At 48.7% G+C, this 24,649-nt stretch overlaps 1 protein-coding gene across 1 annotated transcript; it reads right to left on the reverse strand.

The window, feature by feature from the left end:
• Positions 1-254: 254 nt before the first annotated feature.
• CAVIN2 (caveolae associated protein 2) lies at positions 255-13,106 on the reverse strand. The gene is made up of 2 exons (XM_013061847.2): positions 12,314-13,106; positions 255-2,474 (listed from the first exon to the last, which is right to left on the reverse strand). The coding sequence occupies exons 1-2, from the start codon at positions 12,794-12,796 to the stop codon at positions 1,737-1,739; spliced, it is 1,221 nt and encodes a 406-aa protein (XP_012917301.2). The 5' UTR covers positions 12,797-13,106; the 3' UTR covers positions 255-1,736.
• Between the last annotated feature and the right edge of the window lie 11,543 nt (positions 13,107-24,649).

The following is a 24,649-nucleotide window of genomic DNA, read 5'->3' on the forward strand; positions in this document are numbered from 1 at the left end:
AACTATCAAATTTATCAAGCTGCTGTGATAAAGTCAGGTGCTCTCCAAGGCTGGCAAAGTGATGTCAAGAAAGTTAAACTTGAAGAATGAGACTTGGATTTCTAAATGAGATCAGGGGAAAAAGAAAGCAGCGTTAATAGGGGAGATCAAGAGGGAAACGATGAACGTTACAGCTCTGTTTGGGGGAGAGTTTAAAAATCAATTCTTCTTGCTTGTTCTAAAATTGTTCTGCCAAAAAAGCTGACATTGTTATAAACTTTTTATTTTTTGGTTTATTTAGTCTTCCTTAACACAGCCATTGTTAGTTCAACAATCTAGTATTTGGGGTACATTATTGCCAAACAAGGACAGCGCTGTATAGGTTATGACATCAATCCATCTGTTAATCCTTTCCTTCCCTAACACAAAGCGTCGTTTGTTAATACAGTCGTGGATTACTTCTATTTGTAAGGTTACATATGGTGAGTGGATTGTACGAGAGGTGGGGCATTTGCTCCCTAGCACAACCGCCTCTAAACTAAAATTCAATAGTTTTCTCAAAACATTAGCATTCTGTAATTAAAAATAGATAAAGCACTATTTTAGTATAATGTTAGGCAGTAGTAAAAATTATCCTGTCAGAATGAATGTGCCCATATACACTAGCATGCTTTTGGAAGAATCATATTAATATTCTGTGAAATTAATACATAAATAAAATATGACCTGGGATGAAATCAGCAGTATGCACAAAAAGGAAAAACAGAATCCTTCCCTTCTCAAACCTGTTGATTTTAACATCTTTCTAGACCTATGTTACATCATCTGGAGTGTAAAGGTTATTTCAAATTTGGAAAACATGAAAGAATAGTATGATCCAGCTTCCTCCAAAAGACAGCACATAGGAATTTTGAAGATTTGTGTTCATTCTCATGTTCAAGAGACAACATCATTTTAAACCTCCCTGGAGAAATATTTGTAACGTCTTTGATTTATTAAGAAAAATGCAACTTTAACACAGTAAACTGTTTTCGTATTATTTGAAAAATTAGAAAATAAGAATACTGTGAAGATAGAACATATTATTCCAGGATATACGAAAGTCTTTCGAATTATTATTTAAGGAATGGAATATTTGAGTTAATACTGGAAATATTTTCTTTCTAAGCACGTGTTTTCTCTCTGCATTCTCTTTGGCATTCTCCCTTTCTGGTTCCTCTTAAGTCCCAGCTTCTCCTCGGGTTCCCTTCATCAGCTGACTCTTACAGTCTGGTTTTTCCTTCACCATCAGTCAGTTCATTTGAGACACTGGTTTCTAATGAGTGAATGACCTCTGGACCCTCGCCTGCGCCCTTCTGAAGAAGTGCCCCCCCCCCCGCCCCCCGAATATAAAGCAGTTGCGTCTCCAGCTTCTGTGCGCTGCGGCTCACCCCGGAGCGCAGGCGCGTCTCCCCGGGAGCGTCCGGGCCTGCCGCGGGGCCGCCCGGGTCGGCGTTGTGCAGCCGCCCCCGGTCTTGTCCCGCGCGATCCCGGAGAAACGCCGCCCCCAGAGAGCCCGAGGCCAGGGAGAGGCGCGCGCCGGCAGCTCGGGGCCGCGGCGTCGGGCCTGCGCGCGCGGGGCTGCCGCGGAGCGGTGACCGCGGCCCCGACGGGGACCGGGCGCGACGGGCAGTGCTGGGGACGGGCTGGGGGCCGGCTCGCGCCCTGGCCGCGCCGCGCCGGGGCACCAGAGCACAGGCCGGGCCGGCGGGCCGCGCTCAGGAGGTCGCGTCCACGTGGAGCACCGCGGGCGGCACCGCGTCCTCCGCATCCTCCGCGGCTAGCAGGTCGCCCCGCTCGTGGCGCACCTGCTGGGCCTGTTCCACGGCCCCCGAGGGCTCCTCTTCGTCCTCCGGAGCGGTCAGGTCGACGCTGCTCCCCCGGGAGGCCGCCCTTCCTGCGCGCCCCTCGCTGCTCTTCCCCTCCCCCGGGGCGCGGGAGCAAAGACCCTCTTCCTGCTCGTCGGGCACCGGGTCGCCGCGGGGCAGGTCTTCCGACTTGGTCTCCGCGTCCGCAGGGCTCTCTCCGTCGCGGACTTTCCTGCGCCCGAAGGTGAGCGGAGAGACCTTGAAGGGGGAGCCCCTCCCCGAAGATGCCTTCTGGTGACTGGGGGTGAGGGATTTCTTAATCTTCTCCCTCCTCTCTGCGGACACGATCTTTGTGCCCAGCTGGTTCATTTTCTTCTCGATGTTCTGGCGAGAAAACGCTTTCTTGAGGCTGTCGACCTTCCGCAGGCTAGACCGTTTGATCTTCTCTGCCCTACTTTCCCCGACCTTTTCCTCCGCGCTGTCTTCCAGGGCCTCCTCCTCCGCGGGAAACTCGTCATCCGACGAGAGGTCCACCGTGTGCAAGGTCTCCTCCAGGGACTTGTTCTCCTCAGCGAGCTCCCCCTGCTCTCCGGCGGGGCTGGAGGCCGGCTCCTTCACAAACACACTGGCAGGGATCTCATTTTCTTCCTGAAAAGACGGACAGTGTAGACTTCGTGTTAATAAGAGATTTCACAAATTGTCCGGAACTGCTGGGAGGGGCTGGGTCGGGCACAGGGGGGTGACAGAAACCAAACTTTCGTGTGCGGCTTTTGTTTTCTAGAATGTGAGGAGTTCATTCTAAACGGGTCAAGTCGCTGCCGTCGGCTGGATAAGGGCTGCTTGTTGGGAATATTACCAGGGCAGCTGGCAAGGGTCCTATCAGTGACAGGCAGCGGGGGAAGTGGGCTGCGGCGCTGATAGATCAGGAAGTTGCCCAGATAAAGGAGCTAAAGTAAGTGACTGTGAACCCAAGAGGCCTCTCTCTCCGACCCTCCTTCAAGGTCACATAGCTCTGTTCCTCCAAAATGCCACTGCAAAAGAGCCTGGACGCCCAGTTAGAAGATAAAAGATGGGGGCAAGGGAGAGGACCGGGAAGTCCTCAAGTATCGGACACCGGACACCGTATAAAGCCTTGATGGGGTTCCCTCCCCAGGTGCGAGCCGGAAGTAAAAGTATGGTCAACCTTGGTGTCTGTTTGGAACTGCACATTAATTTTTCTAACGGTATAACTTTAGAGTAAGAGAAGCAAGGACCAGCCTTCCTGGGGGCCCACCCCTGGAGCCTTGTGGTTTAGGATATCCTTTGTGGACATTAGTAAGGAGAGGCAGCATGCCACGGCCATTTTCAGAGTGGTGAGTGGGAACACTGATGAAGCTTATCAAGGCTCTTTTATACGGGGCTTCCTAGGGCAAGACCACTTTGGGCCCCCACCCAGAGCTGAGAGTGACAGGGCTCAGGAGTCTGCCCCCTTCCCTGTACTGTTCCCAGCACAGCTCCTGCTCCAGCCTGCAGGCCACAGGCAAAGGTCTGCCCACCCCACCCCCGCCCCCGCCCCGTGTCTCAGGGAGCAGAGCCCAAGAACGTGCCTTCAGAGCCAAGGGCAGTGGTGCTCCCACACCGCCAGGTCGGTGGCTATGACTTCAGACAGACTTGGTCACACAGCACAGGAAGCCCTTTCATTTTTTATGTTGGTCTTTGAATACTGGGTTAACGACAGCCAATGGACAGGGACTTCACATTTTTATGGGAAGAAAGCTCATAGAAAGAACGAGCGACGGGAGCCGGAGTCTCGGCCCTGCTGAACTTTTGACAGGCTGGGGGACTTTCAGCAAACCTACTCTCCTCAGGTCTCAGTGTCTTCCAGACAAGAACAAGGGGACTTGCCCTCAATGAGCAGCCTTCCAGCCACACTTCCAGGACACTCGGGGCCCGGAGGATGGCCGGGGTCGGCCAGGCTTCCGAGCCCATGCCCACCCTGGCTTCAACCAGAGCTCTGGTGTCCACATTATACTGTGGACCACTCAGGAGAGTCTCAGCTTGAGAAATAACCAGATTTCGTATTTAAAGGTCTACCCGGGATCTCCACTTCACGGAAAGTTCATGTTAACAGGAAGGACTTCCCTTCTTGTTTTGCAATTTTGATTGACAAGAAAGTCAGTAAAATCACGGTCACGGTCAAACACATACCCTGTGACTATACCTGCCCACCTTTGACCTTTTTTTTTAAATTTTTTTTTAAGATTTTTTATTTGTTTATTTGACAGACAGAGAGCACAGGCAGGCAGAGCAGCAGGCAGAGGGAGAAGCAGACTCCCCACCGAGCAGGGAGTCCGATGTGGGGCCCAATCCCAGGCCCGGGGACCACAACCGGAGCCGAAGGCACTTGCCCAACAGACTGAGCCACCCAGGCACCCTTACAAAAGCTAAATGCACAACGTTTTATACAGAGAAACTCAAAGTCCCTCTTCTTCTTAACCACGGAGTAGTATAACTGTGATACTCTGAATACAGCCTGTGTCTTCCCGTGTCCCTGTGTCACACACACACACTCATATGCTGGTCCTTTCCATAAACTGGTTACAAATGAAGGGTAACGTCTTGGATAGAGATAAATAGCACAAAATCTCGTTGAACAGGATCTCTTTAGAGTAAAGAAGTCACAGATTCTGCTTCCCAAAGCTCTCCACAACCAACCGTTCTGAGCTCCGTGGAAAGTGCCAGGAACACAGTACAAAAGACACAGTAAAAAAAAAAAAAAGAAAAAATTGAAAGGCGGATGAGATTCCCACGAGTCATTTATGACATAGACTTCTCTAGAGAGCGACTTTCCCATATTTCAAGTCTCAACTTGCTGCTAGTTTGCTACCGTGACCCCCCCAGGAGGGCGGCAGTTTTTGTCTCTTGTTCAGCTGGGCCCCGGCGATGAGAATGCTTGAGTAGCCACTTGCCGAACGAGTGCCCGTCGCCTCAGGTGGGGCTGAGAAAGGACATGGGCGGCTGCCACAGGAATTAGCCCTGTCCTTTGGGTCGGTGTGAGGACTACAAAAGAGCGGGCTTAGCTCTGTGTCTTAGAAGGAAGTCTGTGGGCTGTAGCTCCATTGCGAAATGAGGCGAGCCTAAGCCTCATTCCATTTTTCAGGAAAGACATTATTCTCAGTGGTTGAGCATTGGGCGGGCAGTGGCGCAACCACAGAAACAGCTACGGCCCTGATGCTTAGTCCAGAAGCAAAATGACTTCTGGGGTTTGACAAGAGGGTTGGGACAGTTTGCAGAGAGCTGTTTGGAGGAAAAGCAGAAACCGAGAACTCCGTGAAATGTTACTACCAGTCGTCAGTGAAGAAATGGAAATTTGGGTGGGAAACTCTGAAACTAAGCCTTGATTCCCAGAGCACAGCTACATTTTGTATGGCCTGATCTCCTCCGGTACTCAGAGAATGACCCTGGTGACTTCCCTTCTTCAGTCTTACCAGAGAGGTATACATAGTAACTGCTTTTAAAAGAATGCAACAGTGTTGCCTTTTGTCTTAAATGTGCTTTTTGTTATTAAGACAACATTTTTCCTGTTGAGTTGAAACTCTGGTCTCGCTTGTGACATGTCCTTTGGGGACAGGTTTGAGCAAGGCCAGGTGAGTCGGCAGTGATGTGTGGTGGATACATCGGGCACATAGGAGGGCAGCTGAGGGATGGAGGCAGACCCACTGGACTCCTTCCTAGGACGCCTGGGACCTTGATTCAAGCGTGCTTACACCAGCTCTGAAAATAAACCCAGCAGGAACGGACATAATCCAGAACGAGCTGGGCGGGTCTTCATAAAACTGGAAACAAGTGAGATATGTCTTTTTGACTAACTGCTGTAAGCTTCCGTGGTCACTGTTATTCTTTGAGCAGTGTCCTGCGTTCTGTCTGCCGGACGTGGTTTATTCCGTGGTCGCCTGTGGCATCCAGTGTGAGGGCAAGCGCCTCCCCTTCCCACAGGAATCTGCAGGTGTCAGAGCACACGCGGGTCTCACCTTTCCATTCTGTGTCTGGAGAAGCGGGAAAATACCGACACTCCCTCAAAATGTCTATTGTTTTGGTGAAACAAAACACAGACCTGGACCTGTACTGGACCATGAAGGGGCTGTTACGATGGTGGAAACTCAACCAGCATCTCAGACAGTAGGTTTTCTAGAACAGCGCTGTCCCTGGGTGCCCCATCGTCACTGCACATGGGCCATTGCTTGGTCCTCTCACACGCACCTTGTGGAAACATCCGGGGATAGCTCCCTGTCTACAGGTGAAGGGACACTTGCCCTTCAGCCTTCTGTCCTCATGTTTTTGCTCTGCCTTCTCGGACAGACTCCAGGAAGGACAGCTCCTTCCAGGGGGAGGGTCACACGTCCCCAGCTCTATCGCTGCTTAACTATCCAGTTACACATGGAGCTGCTCTGGGTTTGTGGCTCCTTAATGTGGCGTGAAGAATCCTTGGTGGGCTGCATTGCTTTCTTGGGCACTTCTGTCTCGCAGAGTCCCCCAAGAGCCGATGACTGTTTGCCCTACAGATTTATTTTCAAAAAGGTACTCAGCCGCCACTAATGCGGCTGCTCTGGGTTCTGACCTTTCACGAGAACCCTTAGGAGTCTTTCAAAGGAAGGGAGAATTAAACAGCGCACTTCAAACATATATGAATGATGTGCTTGCAGCACGAAGAGAAAAGGACTGGAAAGAACCACTGAGAAGTGGCATTTTTTCTTCCACTTCAGCTTGTTTGCTATTGATACTGATTCTCACGAACTAACCATCCCGGTTGTGCATGGAGATATCAACATGGAGAAACTTGCCAACTTGCCAAGCACCTCTTGGGTTGGAGATCATGGAAGCAAATCTTCGGGTGTATACAGAAGTAGACACTTTAAAAGAGAAGGAGATTCTGTGACTGGCATTGGAAAAGGAAGCCTAGAGGTAAAGCTTGAATGAGGGGAGAAAAGCCAGCAGTCTGCTCTTTTGTCACTAACTTATCATCCCTGTTGTTAGAAGAAATTAACTACGGCTGCCACAGTCCCACAGGGATGTGGTGGCATCCTGAAGGGATATGAGGACCATAAATTTGAGTCCATGGGATGCTTTATCCGATAACCTCTAAATACTAGTTATTAAAATGGAACTATGCCCACCTGACACTCTGATTTATAGGTCTCCTTTACACATTGATGGTTTTCTCCAATTTGTGTTTCTGAGGTATAGATTGCCAAGTGGATAAAGCCATTGATTAGAACTGCACCCCTAAGGCAGCTGTCGGTAGAATCAGCAAGTCATAAGAATAAAATGCATTAGTTATAATCCCTGAGCAGTCTTTCACATTGTGGAGGATTTAAAAGTTTCATTATTTTTCAGCGTTATCAAGGGTTCAATTCTTTTTTAAAATCACACTGGTTAGGTATTCTTTGTTACACACACACACACGCACACACACACACACACACACGCCCACCACAAAATGGAAAAAAAATCATTCTGAATTATTTAAAAGCTGGTGTAGAAAACCCAGTAAACATGAACTTTGCCGTAGTGGGAATACAGTGTTTGTTTTTACTTCATTTTGCCATTCAGCTCTGTAATTTCTATTGTTAATAAAAGGAAACCTTGTTAGTCACTTTCTCAGGGCCTTTGTTTCTTTGATATAGAATGAGGTTAAACCAAATGATTATTAAAGTACTTTCCAGCTCCAAGACGTTTGATTTTCTGATATTAATGTAAATCCCATGAAAAATAATTAACAAATTTCAGAAGTGTTCTCCCAGTGTACGAACGCCAAACAGCTTTCGTTTCATGCAAGAATCCCGACTCTAGGACCTGAGCTGCCCTGGAGAATGTTTTTCGCTCGCTCAGTTCTACCAGATCCAGGTCGCAAAGCGGTGGAGGGGGCCGCGTGGACATGGGAGGGCTGCATCTGAGAAACGGTCTAGTTTTTAATAAATGAGAGAAAGTAATGATTCTTCTGAAGAAACAATGATCAGTTATTCACTTAACATGCCTGAGGCCGTGCTCACCTTCCGTAAGTACCAATAGTAACACGTAGAGGAGAGGCCCGTATTTTGTTTATCTCAGAAACTCAAAGGGAACGGGGTAACCCTCGCATCAAAACCAATACCCCATATCGGGAATGTTAATCAATGTGACGTCAGCATGGCGAGCTGTCACCTAAACAGGTCTTTGATTTTCTGTATTCTCATTTCTTCCACAGGTTTAATAATTTAGTGGTTTTCAGAGCAGTGGCTTTGGGTGGAGAAAGTACCATCTTTGGAAAAAAAATTCAACTTTAAAATAGTCTGAAGATATTACACTTTTAGCACTTTTCTCAAATTCTGATCTCATCGAAGGAAGCCAAACGGCGAATATTTGAACACGCAGATGGGCCCGATTCTCCACGAATCTGCCTTCAGTGAACACCCGCCTCTACTCTTTTCACCCAATTTCACAATTTTATGTGGACGAAAGTGTAAGCTGTCCATGAGTACTCTCGTTTTGTTCCCTAGATTGGAAATCACTCCCAAACTGCTTTTTCAGATAATCGTTACGAGAACCTTCAGGCATAAGTGGGCACCACACCCTCCTGGCCAGTTACCTGTGAGATTCTAGGCTCTTCAATCAACAGAGAAAATTCCCTTTTAACAGTAGATTCACTGATTTTCTGTATAAGTGCTATTTTTAGGCAAAGATAGCCACACTTACAGAAAAAGCATTAGTCTTATTAGTCTTCAGCGTTTGCTTTTTGACCACCAATCCCTCTGAGTCTTATTTCATTTATACTGGGTCCTGTCACAGTATTTTGAATTCCAACATTGTTCTGAAGCTATTATAAAATGGTGTAAGAAGAAAAACTGCTAAATTTAACAAGGATTTTACCATTTTTTTTTCATTGCTCCAAGGGAGAGGAGTGGTCTCTAGTTTTAGATACTGTAATTTGAAGTAATTGACAAAGCCATGAGAGGCTTTAACGCCACAACGATGTGGTAAGTTCAGCAGACATTTAAGTAAATAAATAGATTATATATTTTGTTTATTTTTATTTTTTATAGATTTTATTTATTTGAGAGAGTGAGAGATCGAGAGAGAGCGTGCATGAGCAGTGGGGAGGGACTGTGGGAGAGGGAGAAGCAGACTCCCTGCAGAGCAGGGAGCCCAACACAGGGCTTGATCCCAGGATCCCGAATTCACAACCTGAGCTAAATGCAGACGCTCAACCAACTGAGCCACCCAAGTGCCCAACATTGAATTTTTAAACAGGACAAAATAAGGACAAAGTTCGGAGTTTCAAGGAGTGCTAGCGTGTGAGTACCTAGTCGACAAACCAAAGGAGGGACCAGCCAGGAAGCACCTGCAGATTCTGGAGGACGCAACAGGACTTCGCAAACTGGAAGCCTAATCGTCTGGACATTATGTACGAAATGTGCTCAAGCAAGTGACAGAGTTTCTTCCCTCTCTATTTTTCTATTTTTAATTTTCACATCAAATTTTTTGTTTGTTTTATACTAGAAAACCAATGGATTTAGTAGAGGAAAGTCCTAGCATAGGATTTGAGTGGACTGAAAATGACAAATTACTTAGGAGGCGGTACCTGGTGTATCATCTGCTGCCTCATTCTCTTACCCACCCGCTGTCACTTCGTGAAGAAATAGAGCCACGAGAAGCCTCTATTTTGGGTCGGCCCTTTGCTCTCATGGTGTGTTGTGGACATAATACTGATTTCAACACGACAGTTGTCATACAATGTCCCAACTAAGAAGCGTAAGCCTCGCCATTTTAAGGTCTTGGGTAGGGAGGGGCCGTTTGTTACTCAAGAGGCACATTTCTAACCAAGCAGAGGTGTAGCCTCCACTCTGTGCAAATGCATTTCAGATCGCCCAGGAAGAGCTTCTGTCCCTTGAGACTGCCATGCCAGTCTCTAACCATTTTAAACAGGTTATTCCATCCACAGGCAGGAAGGAAGCAGCCTTCACGCGGAACAGCACACATGTAGGGAGGTCCGTGGCCCTGCCTACCGCGCCACGCTCCTTTCTTGCCAGATAACATCGAGACAGAAACATCTTTGAATCTCCGCATCCCATCTGTAAATTGGGGGAAATGAGATAACATGCAGAAAGACACTTAGAGCACGCTGAGCTTACGGAAAGAGCTCAACAGTGTTTTGCTCCCATTAACAGCCTTAGCGTACAGATGAGAAAACAGAAGCTTAGAGAGGTGCAAAGTGTGCACAGGATCCCGGAGCTGCAGGCGGTGAAACTCGAATATGAACCAGGGTCCCTGCGACAAAGCAGAGCATCGCAAGCCTGGACCCGGAGCACTGTCCGGCACACGCCGGTGTTCCAGCCATGGACGCAGCTACTGACCCGGACACCCCGCGTTCAGAGAGAGAGTGGCTCTTCGTCCACTAGGAGATTGCACCTGTCTAGTGTCTGTCAAAACAATCACCTTACAATGTCTTGCGAGTGGAGACTTCAGATATCCTTCAGGCTACTAAAGAGTCTTCCATAGTTGAAGAAAGGTCCAGCTCCTTGACTCCTAAACTGCTCTTTCAAAAACAAAAAAAGGAGTGTCCTTGGGGCAGCTCAGTAGAACGTGCACCACAGAGCCTGAAGACGCTGCTCTGGGCTCTCTGGGAAGCGCCCACCTCGCTTGCACACCCCGTTTCGCCGTCTACTCACTATATGGAGAACTGCTACCATTTCTGGCTGCAGCTTCACACCTGTCAGCCCCAAGCTGAAGACCGAGATAGGACTCAACAGCAGATCTAGTCCTTAAGTTCCCCAACCGTTGTTTTTGTTTTTTTATATGTCAGATTTATTGTTCTCTTGAATTTTGAGTCACGCGACCTCTCCATCCTGCCCCCAACATCTACAGAACATCCGTGGCAAAATGAAATGTGAACCGATCCTGACAAATGGCGATCTCCCCCTACCAGGTCCTCCCCTCCCGCCCCCTTCACGGAGGGCTAGAGGACGAGAGATGATCTCCCCGACTCCCATGGGAAGAAGGACCATTCCCTCTGACGACTCAGATTTAAACACGTCTGTACATGTTTGGTTTTGTTTGGAGATCAGTATTTAATTTAGAAATGCCTTGAGAGCTGAGATTTCTAATATCTTTTAGGCTAATAAAGTAAGGATCTTAGGTGGCTTAAGAAAGGCGCAGTCACCATATCTCTTTTCAGTTCATCAGGTGCATGGAAAGCTCCCCCATTTGCATGGAAAGCTAAAACATGTCTGGGCTGCGAGAGCCCGCGAGGTATAGGAGATCACCAGCGCCTGAAGCTTTCCGTCGAGTGCAACTTGAGGAAGACAAACGGCAGCAGGAGGAGTCTTTCCTTTTATGGAGGGAAGGAGGCTTCGGTTCTAACTTGGCAGAGCAGAGTCCTTTAGAAAAAAGAAGGCTCCCTCGGTTAAATTCCAATTTCTAAATCTCCCTTGGGAGATGAAGGCTCTTCTTGTGTGCCTTTCACAATCAAACAGTTGGTTGTAGCCTCTCCCCTCCATGGCTTTGAAACCCTCTCCTATTCACATGGTCACAAGGAGACAGCCCTGGGGCACGGATGGCAACTGCTTCCTGGGCTCTGCACTGGCTGCGTTCCACCGGGCGGAAGGCCTCCCGCATTAGGCAGGGCTGCCCCGGGACGCACAAATGCCCACCACTTGGCGGAACAACAGCCCCACGCAATCTCCCTGTCCCCAGATACCCTCTTGCTACATTAATTGCATCATTGATGCATTAAAAAAATTAAGTGGCCTTTTTATTCTAAGGCAACCATTTACAGGAGAAAATCCTCAAGACGAGCCTCCCTGACTGTGGCTGGTAGCACTGCTTGGGTTTTGCCTTACGGTTGTGGTTTCCCTGGGCCACAACAAGCCTACCTGGTGCGCTCCTAAAGAGTTACGCTCTATATTTTTAGTGCATCATTGGCTAGAAAAGTAACTCAGCAAAGACTGCTTTGGCCCAAAGAATCTTCAAGGAAGAGACTAGCTCAACTCCGAGGGAACCGCCTTTAATACTTGGTTAGTCCCCCACACGGGTGTCTTCTCCAGACACAGTCATGAATTTGACTTGATGAAAAAACCAGCTCGCACGATTGTCTCATTTCCACCAAGCGTTAATCAACAGCCCCGGGATGAGCGTGCCCTGCCCGGCTGACCGCTGCAGTTGGAGCGCGGAGAGGCCAATGAACGCGACCAGGGGGGCGCACCCGCTCCCTCCCAACCGCGGGCTGCCTCCCGGGGCCCCTAAGGCACGACCCGGCCTGCGGGCCCCCGGGCATCCGCCCTGGGCTGAGGCTGCGGTGACCCGAGAGGTCGCACCCCCACGCGGATCCCGCCGCCTCCTGCTGAAGGCGGACGGGACGATGCTGCGTGTGCGTGGTCCCCGACAGGCAGGACAGATGCACAAAGGGCCAGGAGGGCCAGGCGGGCTGAGGGGCCCCAGCGGCGCAGGGGGAGGCGTGGGGGGGGGGCACTGACCTGGAAGATGAGTACCTTGAAGTGGTTGCGCCGGAGCAGCTGCGCGTGGTTGGCCTCCAGCCGCCTGACCTGCGCGCTCTGCCGGTCCATGCGCTCCTTGACGGCGCGGGTGTGCGCGCTGACCTTGCGCGACTTCTCCAGCAGCTTGCTCACCGTGTTGCCGGTGGAGGCCTGGTACTTGGAGAGCTTGGTGAGGTCGTTCTGGATGCCCTTCACGGAGCCCTCCAGGCTGATCTGCCGCTGCTCCATGTGGTGCTGGTTCTCCTGCACCGCGTCCAGCATGTGCACCAGCTTGTCCAGCAGCGTGAGCACCGTGACGGCGTTCACCTGCGCGCTGTCCCGGACCGCCTCCTCCGTGCTCCCCAGGTTCAGGCTCGGGCTCGGCGTGGAGGAGGGCGCTAGGCTGGGGCTGGCTGGCTTCTCCTGCCACGTGCCAGAGCCCAGGTACGGCAGCTTCTCGGCTTGGGCGAGGTCCTCCCCCATGGCTGGGCAGGTGGGCAGGTGCTCCCGGGGCGGGAAGGACGGGAGCGGACTGCGGAGAGGGGCCCGCGGCTCTGCGCTCCGAGCCCGGCTCTCCGGGACCGGCGGAGGCCCACACGCTCCGACGGCTCCGCGGACCAGGACCAGGGGAACTGCCTTCCAGCCGCTCTTAAAAGCCGGACTCCACCCAGTGGGAGGCGAAGCTCTCAGACCCGACAACCACTCAGGCTGCAGAAGCGGCCGCACACTTCCTGACCCCCGCTCCCTGGCCCCGGGCTCTTTCCTGCAGGTTTTCTTTCCTGCGTCTCTATCCCTTTGTAACAGAAGTTCAGGGCCATGTTTCAACCATGACTTCATCCAGAGGCGGAGAGAAACATGTGAATTGGCTTCGCTCCCCGGCCTGCAGTTGGCTAGAGCTTGTAAACCTCCCTCTGGCTGCTATGCTACGGGTGTGTGTGCGTGTGTGTGTGTGCGTGTGTGTGCGCGTGTTTTCCTGGATACAGGTTATTGCAACGGAAAGTATTGTTTGCTTTTGCCCTAGAAGGAGAGGGGCCGCAGGAGGACCGTGTCCCACGGGGAGAGGCTCCGTTGAAAAGGGTACTTGCAGCCTAGCTGGTCTTGGGAGTTTTTAATTTCCAAAGGACCAGAAGCCACCCCGGGAACGACAAGACAAGACAGCCCAGGGCTTACGACTCTTGCGACTGTGGGTGCAGCATAAGTCGAAAGAGCCTGAGGTTCAGGAATGTGAAAACATGTGCCGCTGTTGTGTGCTGGTCACGTAACAGAAGGTGAGGTTTGGAATGAGTTTTGTAAAATACAGAGTTTCTTTCTGAGAAGTAAAATGGAAAAAGGAAAAATCAAAAAAAGTGTAGTCTCTTTAAGAATGTACCATGCTGATTTGGCTCCGCTAATTCTGAATCTGTGCCCAGAGATTTTCTCAAATACCTATCTCTGCGAGTCATTTATTGACACGTGCCGCAAGTGTAAGTGTCGGGCCGGCCGAGTCGGGGTTTCTGAAGAGCCTCTAACGTTTGACATTTCCAAATTCCTGTTCAGTGAAGTGGCACACCTGTTCTGAGACACGGCCCTCCTCGGCGCAGCCCCTGGGGCGCGGGGCTTATTTCCTAAAACGACTTTACATGCTTGAATTGGTTTTAAATGTATCCAGCCTTTCGGAGTGTTTCAGCAGGAAGTTTATAATGGGCCTTCTCGGAACCGTTCGGACAGAACAGAGGCCGGCTCCTGTCGGGTCAGGGAGGGATAATGGAGAAGCACCGTCCTTCCCCGGCAAAAACCTACTCGTAAGCCGGTCAGTCAGCGGGTGATTTGTCACATTTGCGGAATCTGAGAGTCCCCACTATCTGCTTAGTCCTGGGTTGGACGAACTAGCCAGGGGACATGAGCGAAGCACGACCTCAGACTGCACCTGCTAGCCACAGAGATGAGTCGAGGATGTTTTCAGAGACCCTAATTTCCTCAGATGACTGGTACCCCAAGTCCACTTCAAATGAATCTGTTAAAATAGGGACAATAAAAGTGAAAAGATTTGGGGGCACCTGGGTGGCTCAGTCGATTAAGTATCTGCCTTCAGCTCAGGTCATGATCTCGGAGTCCTTGGCTGGAGCCCCACCTCGGGCCCCCCTGCTCAGCAGAGTCCACTTCTCCCTCCACCCCTACCCTCTGCTCATTCTCACACGCTCACGCTCGCTCTCTCTCTCTCTCTCAAATAAATAAATAAATAAATAAAATCTTTTTAAAAACTGAAAACATTTGGTTGGGACTTGATCTTTTAACAATGTAAGAAAATTATTTAAATGAATTTACCTTAAATTTAACAAAATTTAGTTAGCCAGCAATGTGCTTAACTATTAGAACAAAGGATGAATCGAGTGTTGATTTTGAGAAGCATAATTTTCTAACAAGATGACACAATATCATGACACAATGTCCTTTCACATTTGACTTCTGCGGGCGAATCATCAAAAGGGTCATTATTGCAAAATATTTGAGGGCTTCGTCAGTTTCCCAAGAGCCTCTCTTCAGTTGTGACAGTCCCATCATTCCCTCTGAAGCACTTATTGTGCCATCGTCTGAGTGGAGTTTGTTCTTCTTCGAATGCTAACCGTTCCAGCTGCAGATCCTTGTTTGTCAGAGGTGATGTCGTCCATGATTCAAGGGTTTCTTTAACATTACCTTCATCAACTTCATGATTTCTTACATATTTTGAAAGATTTTCAATTTCACATTAAAATCACTTGGCCCTGATTTTGCATGGATTTGCATGGATTTCGCATTGCCGTGTCGGGTGCTGCGTCGTCAGTGAGATGAGGGGAGACCCTGCAGGCATGAAGTGGTGGTGAGAAGGAGAGAAGCTCGTTGTCACACAGGAAGAAAGGTTTGCATGTGGCCTTATTTATGTTTTAAAGGTAATTTTGAATAACTCAAGTAACAGCACCATTGTCTATTGCTGTGTAACAAACCAGCCCGAAACTCCGTGACTGAAAACAACAGCAGTCGAGCTGTGTTGACGCGGGATTCCGTGATTGGCTCAGCCGTTCCGTTTGGAGGGATCGCCTCCGCTAGGCAGGCGCGTTCACTACAGCGGATTCCAGAACAGTCTCAGGCACACGTCTGGCTTCTTAGCTGGACTGAGGACACCACTGGGATTTCTCTCTCCTCCATCTTTAGTCTCCAGGAACTGCCCTCTGATCTTTCTAGTAGGGGAAGCCAAACGTCTTCACAAGGTGTCTCAGGATTCCGAGGGCTTGGAAGCAACAGCTTCAGGATCCCTGAAGACAGGACGGTGGCACTCTCCCCTGTCACTTCCATCACAAGCAGCTCGCAGACTAAGCTCGGATTTGAGGAGGCGGCATAGAGTCTCCATCTCCACGAGGGGAGTAGCAAAGTCCCACAAGGGAGGGTAGCGTCCTGCGAGAGATCTGGAAACAAGCTACCTCAACACGAACACATTCTTCTTTCAAAACACTGTTAGAAATAAAGCTGAAGGCCCATTTCATCACCATTTCCATGCCATTCCCTTTCACCTCTTATCAGAAGTAATCATTTTTATGGATTTGGAGTATATCCTTTGGAAATTATATTTGTATGTGATCCTAAGTGAATAGTTTTATGTTGTGATGTAATCTGCATTCCTGCACAACTTTATAATCAACAGGGACTCTGGGGGGCTGTATAATGGGGACGTGACCTGTACGAAACAGCATGGAACCAGGTAACGGACTGGGATGCAACCTTGAAGGGCATCAAGAGTTCATACAGGAGAAAGCAAAGGCAATAAAAGAAAGCGCCATTGATAGGTTAGAATTTGGGGGTAACCCTGAGTAACCACACACCATTTAGTTGATCTAAAATTAAGTATTTCTGTCTGGGAGGAATTAGTAAAATTTGGCAGTCAGCTCCTAGAAGAAAGTTAAAAAAAAAAAAAATTCACTTATTCCATACTAGGGTGTTCCTTAGAAACTGGGAAGTAGAATTTCGACTGGAGACAATGTCAGAGAGGAGTTTCCTAGAAGTTTTTGAACATGTGAAAGTGACCTGTTTTTGAAGAGCTGGTGTGGCAATGAATTAGGCACGTAGACAAATACTGTGCGTGGACGTCCCGGTGTGGTGCTGAAAGGGGACCATGAGAGCTTTAGTCCCAGCAGGGTATGGTTGGGGATCTGAACCTTCCAGATGGCCACCAGCTGCCTGCTGTGACCTCCGCTCCCTAAGGCATGCAAGCATAGAGGTCATTCCAGGAAAATTCTACTTTATTACTGGCAAGGGCATTGTCTCAAACTCTGCTTCCCATTTTGGATCATTAGTAACGTTTGGTTAATCCTTTAGCCCAATTTCTATGCCAGAGGCAGCTCAGTGTCCTTCTTGGTTGGCCTTTTTCATCTCAACCTATATGGGAATCCTGAATTCTTGGTCTTAGTCCTGTGGCAGTGACTAGAGTCCTTGAACGATGATCCTGCAGAAAAGAAAGCCCTTCTCTTCAGTGGTTAAAGAATCAGAAAAGCGATGCTGGCCACTCTATACAGTTTCTCCTTTGAGCCCCACAGTGGATTCAAAAGCCTTTCAAAGTCTGAGCTGCCTCTTGAGCAGGAGGTCATGTGATACTATTAACCACAGGGAAAGAAAGAAGAGGGTGACTTTTTTTCCCCCCCAAAGAAGAGGAGAGAAAGGGGACAAAAGAAAAGGAAGAAAGAGAAGAAAAGGAAGGTGTCTTCCAGGAGGAAGAGGCATCTTACCACCTTTTATTCTTCTTACTGAAAACTGTTTCTACCACACGGCATATACTTGTGAGGTCTCCTCTATGGGGCTAGCTCTTGGCTAAGAAGCAACTCTCCATTGATCTTTTTTATATCAATGAAAGTCTTTTGAGCAGATATGCTGACAGTCCTTTGTTCTGGACTATCTTTTCAAGAGTGTGGAGCGAGTAGCCTTGGAAAGCAGAGAGGGGGCAGAGGCTGGAGAGGCAGCCGAGGCTAGGGTATATTAGATGTCCGCCATAACACAGCTGATGTTTCCGTCTTGGGAGACGCTTGGGAACATGGTTTGCAGTCTTTGGTAACAGATTGCAATTCCCTAAACGTGGGATTCTTCCCATGCGATGCCCATCCTCGGAATGTGCTCACCCACCTGTCCCCACCTCTGTGTCACCCCCACGTGACGTGAGGAGGGGAGGGATAGGGAGCTGATGGGAGCATGAAACTTATTGGCCTGCTGTGCCATGAGTGATAAAGCTTTTGTCTCTGAGCCAGGAGTCATGTAACTTCTGCCATGAAACTGGCAGGTTAACTCTTCTGTTTGCGGAGGTGAATGATCATTTGACCACATCTGGCTTCCTTCTGCACTGGCTCCTGACGTGGGTCCAGATGGAAGCAAAGGTAGAGTTTGCAGAAGGCCCGAATGTCTTGCCTTTTATCCTTTTTATCCTTTGCTGAGGCAAAGGAGAGGAATTAAGTGTTCACTTTCACTAGAAGTATTAATGACAAAAAACATGTGATTATAACCCTCGTATCTCCTAATCATATATGGCCTGTCAGGGAAGCCAGTGTGCGACATGGTGACACAGAAGGAGAGCCTGTATACACGTGTGATGCCACGTAGTGAATGTCTAACGTTGACAGAAAAGGTAGATTCCACTTCACTCCCCTGAGTTCCCATTTAGGGAATGCCACAGGTTTTGGAAATCCCAGAGGGCCTTGCCTTCGCGAGGGCTGCTCACCCCTCAGACTCCCATCTCCCAGGGTGACTTTTCTGTCCGAAATGGGCCTGTCCAGATGTGGACACAGAACTTACAAAGCCCTCATGAGCGTAGTGAGTGTTAAGGAAACGTCAGGGTTACAGTCTGGAAGGTGTCTGACCGCTCGCTGGCTCTTCTCTTCCCGGTTTTCTGTCTTCCTGTTTTCTCCTTACCTCCACTTTCTGTTCATGCAAGGAAATTTTACTCAAATACTGGCTCTTGGGTTGTATCTTCTACCTCGAAAAGGTATGTTATTATTAGTATCATAAAAAATAGTTTCCTATTTTCCTAAGAAGAATTATGGTGCCAGTTAAGAGTAACTGAACTTTGTCCATCTTGTTTTTTTGTCAAGATCTGGGCTGGGGAGATGACTTAGAACGTTCTGGTCCTCTTTCATTTGATCAACGAGCATGACCGAGTCACAAGTAGGTACACGGAAGCCGACGTGAGCCAGAGACGAAGTCCCTGTTTGTGTGGCGCTTGTGCGCTGAGGGTGGGCGTGGAGGCCGATGATAACTAAAAATACAGTGTAATGTCAGGCCGTGATAAGCACCGCGAGGAAAAATAAAGCAGAATGAGGGGACCGAGAGCGACAAGGGCTTTATCTTCCGGTCGTCAAGGCAGTTTTCCCTACAGGGTCATTTAAGCAGAGCTATGTTGCAGGAATCCTGGTGACAGGAGAGGAACTTCTTCTGTAGGAATAAGCTATTTATTTTTCTTTAAAATATTTTATTAATTTATTTGACAGAGACACAGGAAGACAGGGAACACAAACAGGGGGAGTGGGAGAGGGAGAAGCAGGCTTCCCGCAGAGCAGGGAGCCCGATGTGGGGCTCGATCCCAGGACCCTGGGATCATGACCTGAGCCAAAGGTGGATGTTTAACTGACTGGGCCACCCAGGCGCCCCATAATGTGCTGTTATAAACACAGCCACAGCGTTTTAGGTAGTCACGCGCACACCCAGCTGTCAGGGACACTTCCCAGGCTCGCTCTCAGCTCCGTGTCACAGGTTAGCAAGCTCTGTTCCATGGATGTAAGCAGGAATGATATGGGCCATTTCCAGACACTTCAAAGGCCTGGATGCGCACTCTACGGGTGCACGTCCTTCCTCCGGCTCCACTCCCCACCCCCACAGTACCACCCATGCTCCAGCTATGGGAAGCAGCGGAAGAAATGGAAATAGTGTATTGAGAGTGTGGTGGTTCTTCCTGCTCTGTCCTGCTCTCTCATAGCTGACTCTCTCCCTCCTTCGGTCCCTCCACCCCTGCCAGGTGAGTCCCTCAAGTCCCAACAGTCAAGAGCGTGGACTCATCGGAAACCAGACTTCTCAGGCTCAGATTCCACCAAGGTCGTGTGACTTGGGCAAATTGTGTTTCCTTTCTAGGTCTCAGGTTTTTATCATAAAATGTGGATCCTAATAATTCTTATCTTAATTGTTGTAGGTGGTTATAAGGATTAAATAAATTTATATTTGTGGAACGTTTGGACCGGTGCCTCCAGCCGGGTAGGCAACACATGCGTTCAGTACGTACGTTGAGTCAATAGAAACTCTTACTGCAAAAGTCTAGTTTACCTTCGTGGCTTGGAAGAGGGGATTTAATTTTTTTTTCAAAAACATGTTTGTGTTTTGGGTTGCAAACGCCATATTCAAAATTAATACTCGTTCCGCCGACCCTTTCTGACCTGCTCATTCATGGAGGTCTTTGTGGTGTACCCAGAGGAGATATGTGGGGTGCCCTGGCCTTCCTTACAGAAAGACGAATCAGCTACTACAAGTGAGTGGCTGTGTGCTTGGCGTAGACTTCGACTCTTCGAGAGCGCACACACCAAATACACACCAAGGTTTTTATCACGAAGTTCAGAGTTTGGGGAAAAGCAAGATTTACTCACAAGAAGCAATTAGAAGACAACACAAGGCAAATACCCAACGGAGACATGAAGTGGCCCCTTTTCAGTCTCAGGAAACCCCTTCACCTCCCAATAACCTTAGCGTTTGCTTTTCTCATTACAGAGCCCGAAAGCAAACAGGAACTGAGGCAAAGAGATTTAAATGAGAAAAGTGACTTAGGAATAACGTGCTCGCAGTACAGAGCTTCTCCTGTGTGTTGTCTCCAGGCGCCGGACGACCTTGAAAAACAATACATGAAGGAAGTGGGCAGGGATTCTGCTGGGTTCCTGACCTGACCCAGGCCTGGAGGCGCGCGCTGGGGACAGATCCCCCTTCCGTCCCCCACAGACAGACCCTCTCCAGCTGCCTCCTCCGCTCTCCCTGCCCGGGCCTCCTGCTGCTGTTAATGGAACCTTAAATCCTGCCTCTGAAGGGAATTCTAGAGTTTCCCTGCTCACCGGTTTCAGAGTTTAATAGGGCTTATTTTGAGTTCACTGAGGTCCATTTTGTGAATTTGTTCCTTGACATAGGATGATGAAAAAAACGTTAAGAAGCCATACAGTTTGATTCTGTGTTTCAACAAGCAAACACACACCAAGGACAACAACAAAACCTTTTTACCTTGTCTTAAAAGGAAATTATATTAAATTGAAAGTTGTAAAGAAGGAAATTCCAAGACAATTTTGGTAACCAAGCGTGGTATTTATCAGGAAATTCTTCTTCATAGATGATTTAAATCCTTGTTGTAGAAATATAAAACCATTTCCTCCGATTCTGGTCTGTTTTTTGAGTTAATGAACAGCCGCGTAATGGATTTCTATAAATTACCTACTAGTCATATTTATGTAGTTTCCGCACATTGATGTTACAGTTCGGAACCTTGATAAAATTGAGGCTGTATCTATGTACAGCCCAGGGGTGAAAAAGCTTTTTCTCAAAAATATTTAGTCAATGCGGCATGTCTTCATAGTAAAATATTTCTGTAGGCAAATGGTTGTGGCAAGAAGTGCTTGCCTGGTGGCTTAACACTTAGAATGTACTTGAACTATCTTGAATTATCTCTGAATGCTAAAAATGTGTGATTCCAAATTCCTATCCTCTCGGGCTCCCATGTGTTGGCTTCAAAGAGCTGCCGTTTCGCCGCAGCTACGGCTCTCTTCCAGTTGAAAACAGAAGCAGTGAACAAGCCCCAAATCCAGGTAGCAGGGAAAGGGGACAAGAGTAGGGGGAGGCAGTGTCCGGCTGGCTGTCCTCACGAGCTTCAGTAAAACATATTTGGAGCATCTCTAAATAATGTTAGGCTGCTGCGTAGACACAGTCATACACTCAGTCCTGATTGATGGCGAACGTGATAGAACGTATGACAACGCGAAAGGGACTTGGTGTCTTCAGGCCTTACTTTCCTCATTTGTAAAACTTGTCTACTTGATTTCTAAAGCCTTCTCTAGCGATAACATTTTACAATTTAATGAACACTTCAGTACATTTTCGCAGGGTAATTTTGCCAGCATTGTCTCCCGGAGTCTCAGCTTCAAGAACAGTAGAGGCCAACAAACAAGTCCATGGGTCTGGAACATTGATGGGGAGGGGACTGGGGCGTCTGCCCCACAGCCCTGCACCCTCCAGCGGGCGAACGTGGTTGTCCCTCCTCCTGGGGTGGGAAGGGGCCTCCGTCGGGCCTGGGGTCTCACTGTGGCTTGGAGCCCAGGTCCTGGTTCTGCCACCCCCAGGCCTTGGCCCTCAGGGTGAGGTGCATGTGGGATCTGAGAAGCTCCCTCCCTGCCCATGAAGGCGGGCTGCCTGGGTCATGGGTCCCGACCTCCGACCTCTCCCAGCCCCCCCAGCTGCCTTGCCTGCCTGGTGTATAACTTCAGGACAGCGTGCAGTGCATTTTGAACGGAGGGAGCGCAGGGCCATGGGTGTCCCTCACAGTCCAAGAGACCACAAGCTCTCCTCTCCTTCTGCTCCTTTCATTTAGGAAAACCCGGCCAAAGAAAGCAGCAACAACAAAGAAAGAAGAAAAATAAAGTATGACTAGAAATCAGAAACAAACAAACCACCCAGAATCCTCTGGTCACTGGATCCCACCTCTGCTCACAGCCAACGTCACTTGACCCGTCCTAGCCTTTGGGTGGTCTGAGTCAAAAGACCTGATCTTGATTTGGGGCTCCAACACTCAGTAAAGGACACTGACCCTCAACCTTGAGGGACAGGGTTTCCTCGTGTGGAACACGTAGGGTTTGACGGGAGGGTCTAACTCCATTCAGTAGACGTTTACTAATGGTTTCCTACATTTAAGACCTTTCCGTGAGTCATGAGGGCGGACTTGGGAGGAGGACAAAGATGAGGTCCCCCGGAGCCCTTCTTGTGGGGAAGCGCTCTGCGGGAGGAAGACAGGGTCAGGCATCCTAATAGAAAAAGGGATCGCAAAGCTTTAGGCCCACAGAGGAGGCACAGTGGGCTTTTGGGTTTTCAAGTGTTATGAAAGCTGATGTTCTCCTGTGGCTGAGGACAGTGGACGGTGTATTTGGTCTGCATTTCAGACCCTGTAACTAGTGCTTAGGGTTCAGTGCGGCAGCACCTCTGAACCGCAATCTACTGTGGCAATTAGGCAAGTCCGTCGCTCACTGCTAATCGCACTCCTCCGCAGGGTGTAAGACAGGAAAACGTGGGAAGATGGAGTTTTTCCAGCTCAGGGATTGACCTTTAAAAGAATCAGGGCAGAGAGAGGTAATGAAGCCAGTAGGGAAACGGGTGTAAATCTCCCTGACGTAAGATTGAACTAATTTAGTTTACATGGAAGGAAACCCAATCTAAATTAGAGAAAAGTATACTCTGAATTATAGGATTAAAAAAAAAAAAAGAAATGCCATTATATTATTGTCAAGTACATGTGGTCAGTTGAACTAATTGCCAGAAAACTATTTCTAAGTTGAAGTGCTATTAGGTTCTTCTTTTCAATGAACCGCAAGTTCTGATCCATCAGGACTCTGCATATAATTTATGCGTTAACATGTTTGAAAACAAAATGACCAGTGAAGCTCTTTAAATTTTGTTCATGCTGCTCGTTTGTTTGATGACCCCTCCCCAACCTTTTATGTAAGCAAGTTCAGAGGTCAACCCGAGTCCGGTATAATTTTTTGGTTTTTGAAACTTTACGAGTTAGTGGGGTCTGAGCAAATGTTGTCCCACTCTGACTTCTGTTTACTAGAAACTGCCATTTTATTACAATCAGATCTGAGACTGTTATCTCTAAATGTTGTTGCTAAAAGAGATACCACAGAGGGAGGCCAGCTGGCTGCTTCAGGCTGTCGTATGCCATGGCGTAGCGAAGGGCGTGACTGACGAGCTTCTGGAAGCTCTCCTTGGGCACGAAAACATTGACAGACACTGGGAAGAGGGAAGGAAAACAAAGTAGTGCGGAGAGGCCCCTGCCAGCGCCTGCTCACGCCTGGCGATTGGTCAGGAGGAGGAGGTCGCGCCCAGACAAGGGCCAAGGACTAAGGAGAAGCTGAGATGCAAAGTTTGGAAGCGTCCGGGACGCCGTGTGGGTGTGGATGACGGTCAGCAGGAGCAAAGGGCAAGGGGGTGGCTTTGTCTCAGAGCATCGGACCCTGGCAGACACCGGGACGCAGCCCCCCCGCCCCCGGGCTGCGCGGTATGGGGTGGTAGGACCTGTCGTGACCTGAACTTGCACTCTGCCCGCGGGCCATGTGCTCCAACTATCCAGTGCTCCACGTCCTACGTCCAGGAACTGCATCCACTCACTCTTAGATGATAAGTGGTGGGGTGACGGACTCATGGCGTCCAAACGCACCAGACGGTGATTCACAAGCCACGTGTCTTAATGACGAGAGAGAGAGCTCGGGGCAGAGCAGACCGCGGTCGTCAACTTGACCCCGGCCCACGTCGTGGAGGTCGCGCCTCTTCAGGGATGAAACTCCACGACATGGCAGCTCAGGGCGGCTGACACGTAGCAAAGGAAGATAGGAATCCCGAGCAAATATTTTATGGAGGTGAGAGTAACGGCTGTACTGGCTTTTCACATTGTGAGCATTTTTCTGCCTGTCCTCCAAGGACTGATCATGAGGTGTTTGCAGAGATCAGTAGTAAACTGGAGAAAAAAAGAGGAAGCGTAATTGATTTACCAAAACCCAAATATATTTAACTTAAAAGAAGGTACTTTCTTCTGTGATTATGCCCTCGTTGTTTTTAAGGTCAAAAATCTTGATTTTAGGGGCATCTGGGTTTCTCAATTAGTTCAGCATCTGACTACTGATTTCGGCTCAGGTCATGATCTCAGGGCTGTGAGGTCAAGCCCTGGGTTGGGCTCTGCGCTGGGCGTGGAGCCTGCTTAAGGTTCTCTCTCTCCCTCCCCCTCTGCCCCATCCCTCTCTAAAAAATAAACTAAACTGAAAATTTAAAAAATTGATTTTAGGGAATTACAATGCTATCTTTATATATATATGTTTATATATATATGTGTATATATATATGTTTATATATATATATATTTAATTTGGCAAAATGAAAATATTGGTAACCTTTTGACAGTTCCCTATTTTTCCTCTTTTGGGGGATGATTTATGGTCCATGAAATCCCAAAGTCTGAGAATGACTGGTTTGGAAAACTGAAATAAGATCTGTATACCTGTGGTATTTTAAACTTTTGATCAAGATGCACAGAGAGAAAGACATTATTACGTGCAACTGGCA

Source organism: Mustela putorius, unplaced genomic scaffold (assembly GCF_011764305.1).
Source record: "Mustela putorius furo isolate JIRA1106 unplaced genomic scaffold, ASM1176430v1.1 tig00000992_pilon_pilon_pilon, whole genome shotgun sequence".
NCBI lineage: Eukaryota > Metazoa > Chordata > Mammalia > Carnivora > Mustelidae > Mustela > Mustela putorius.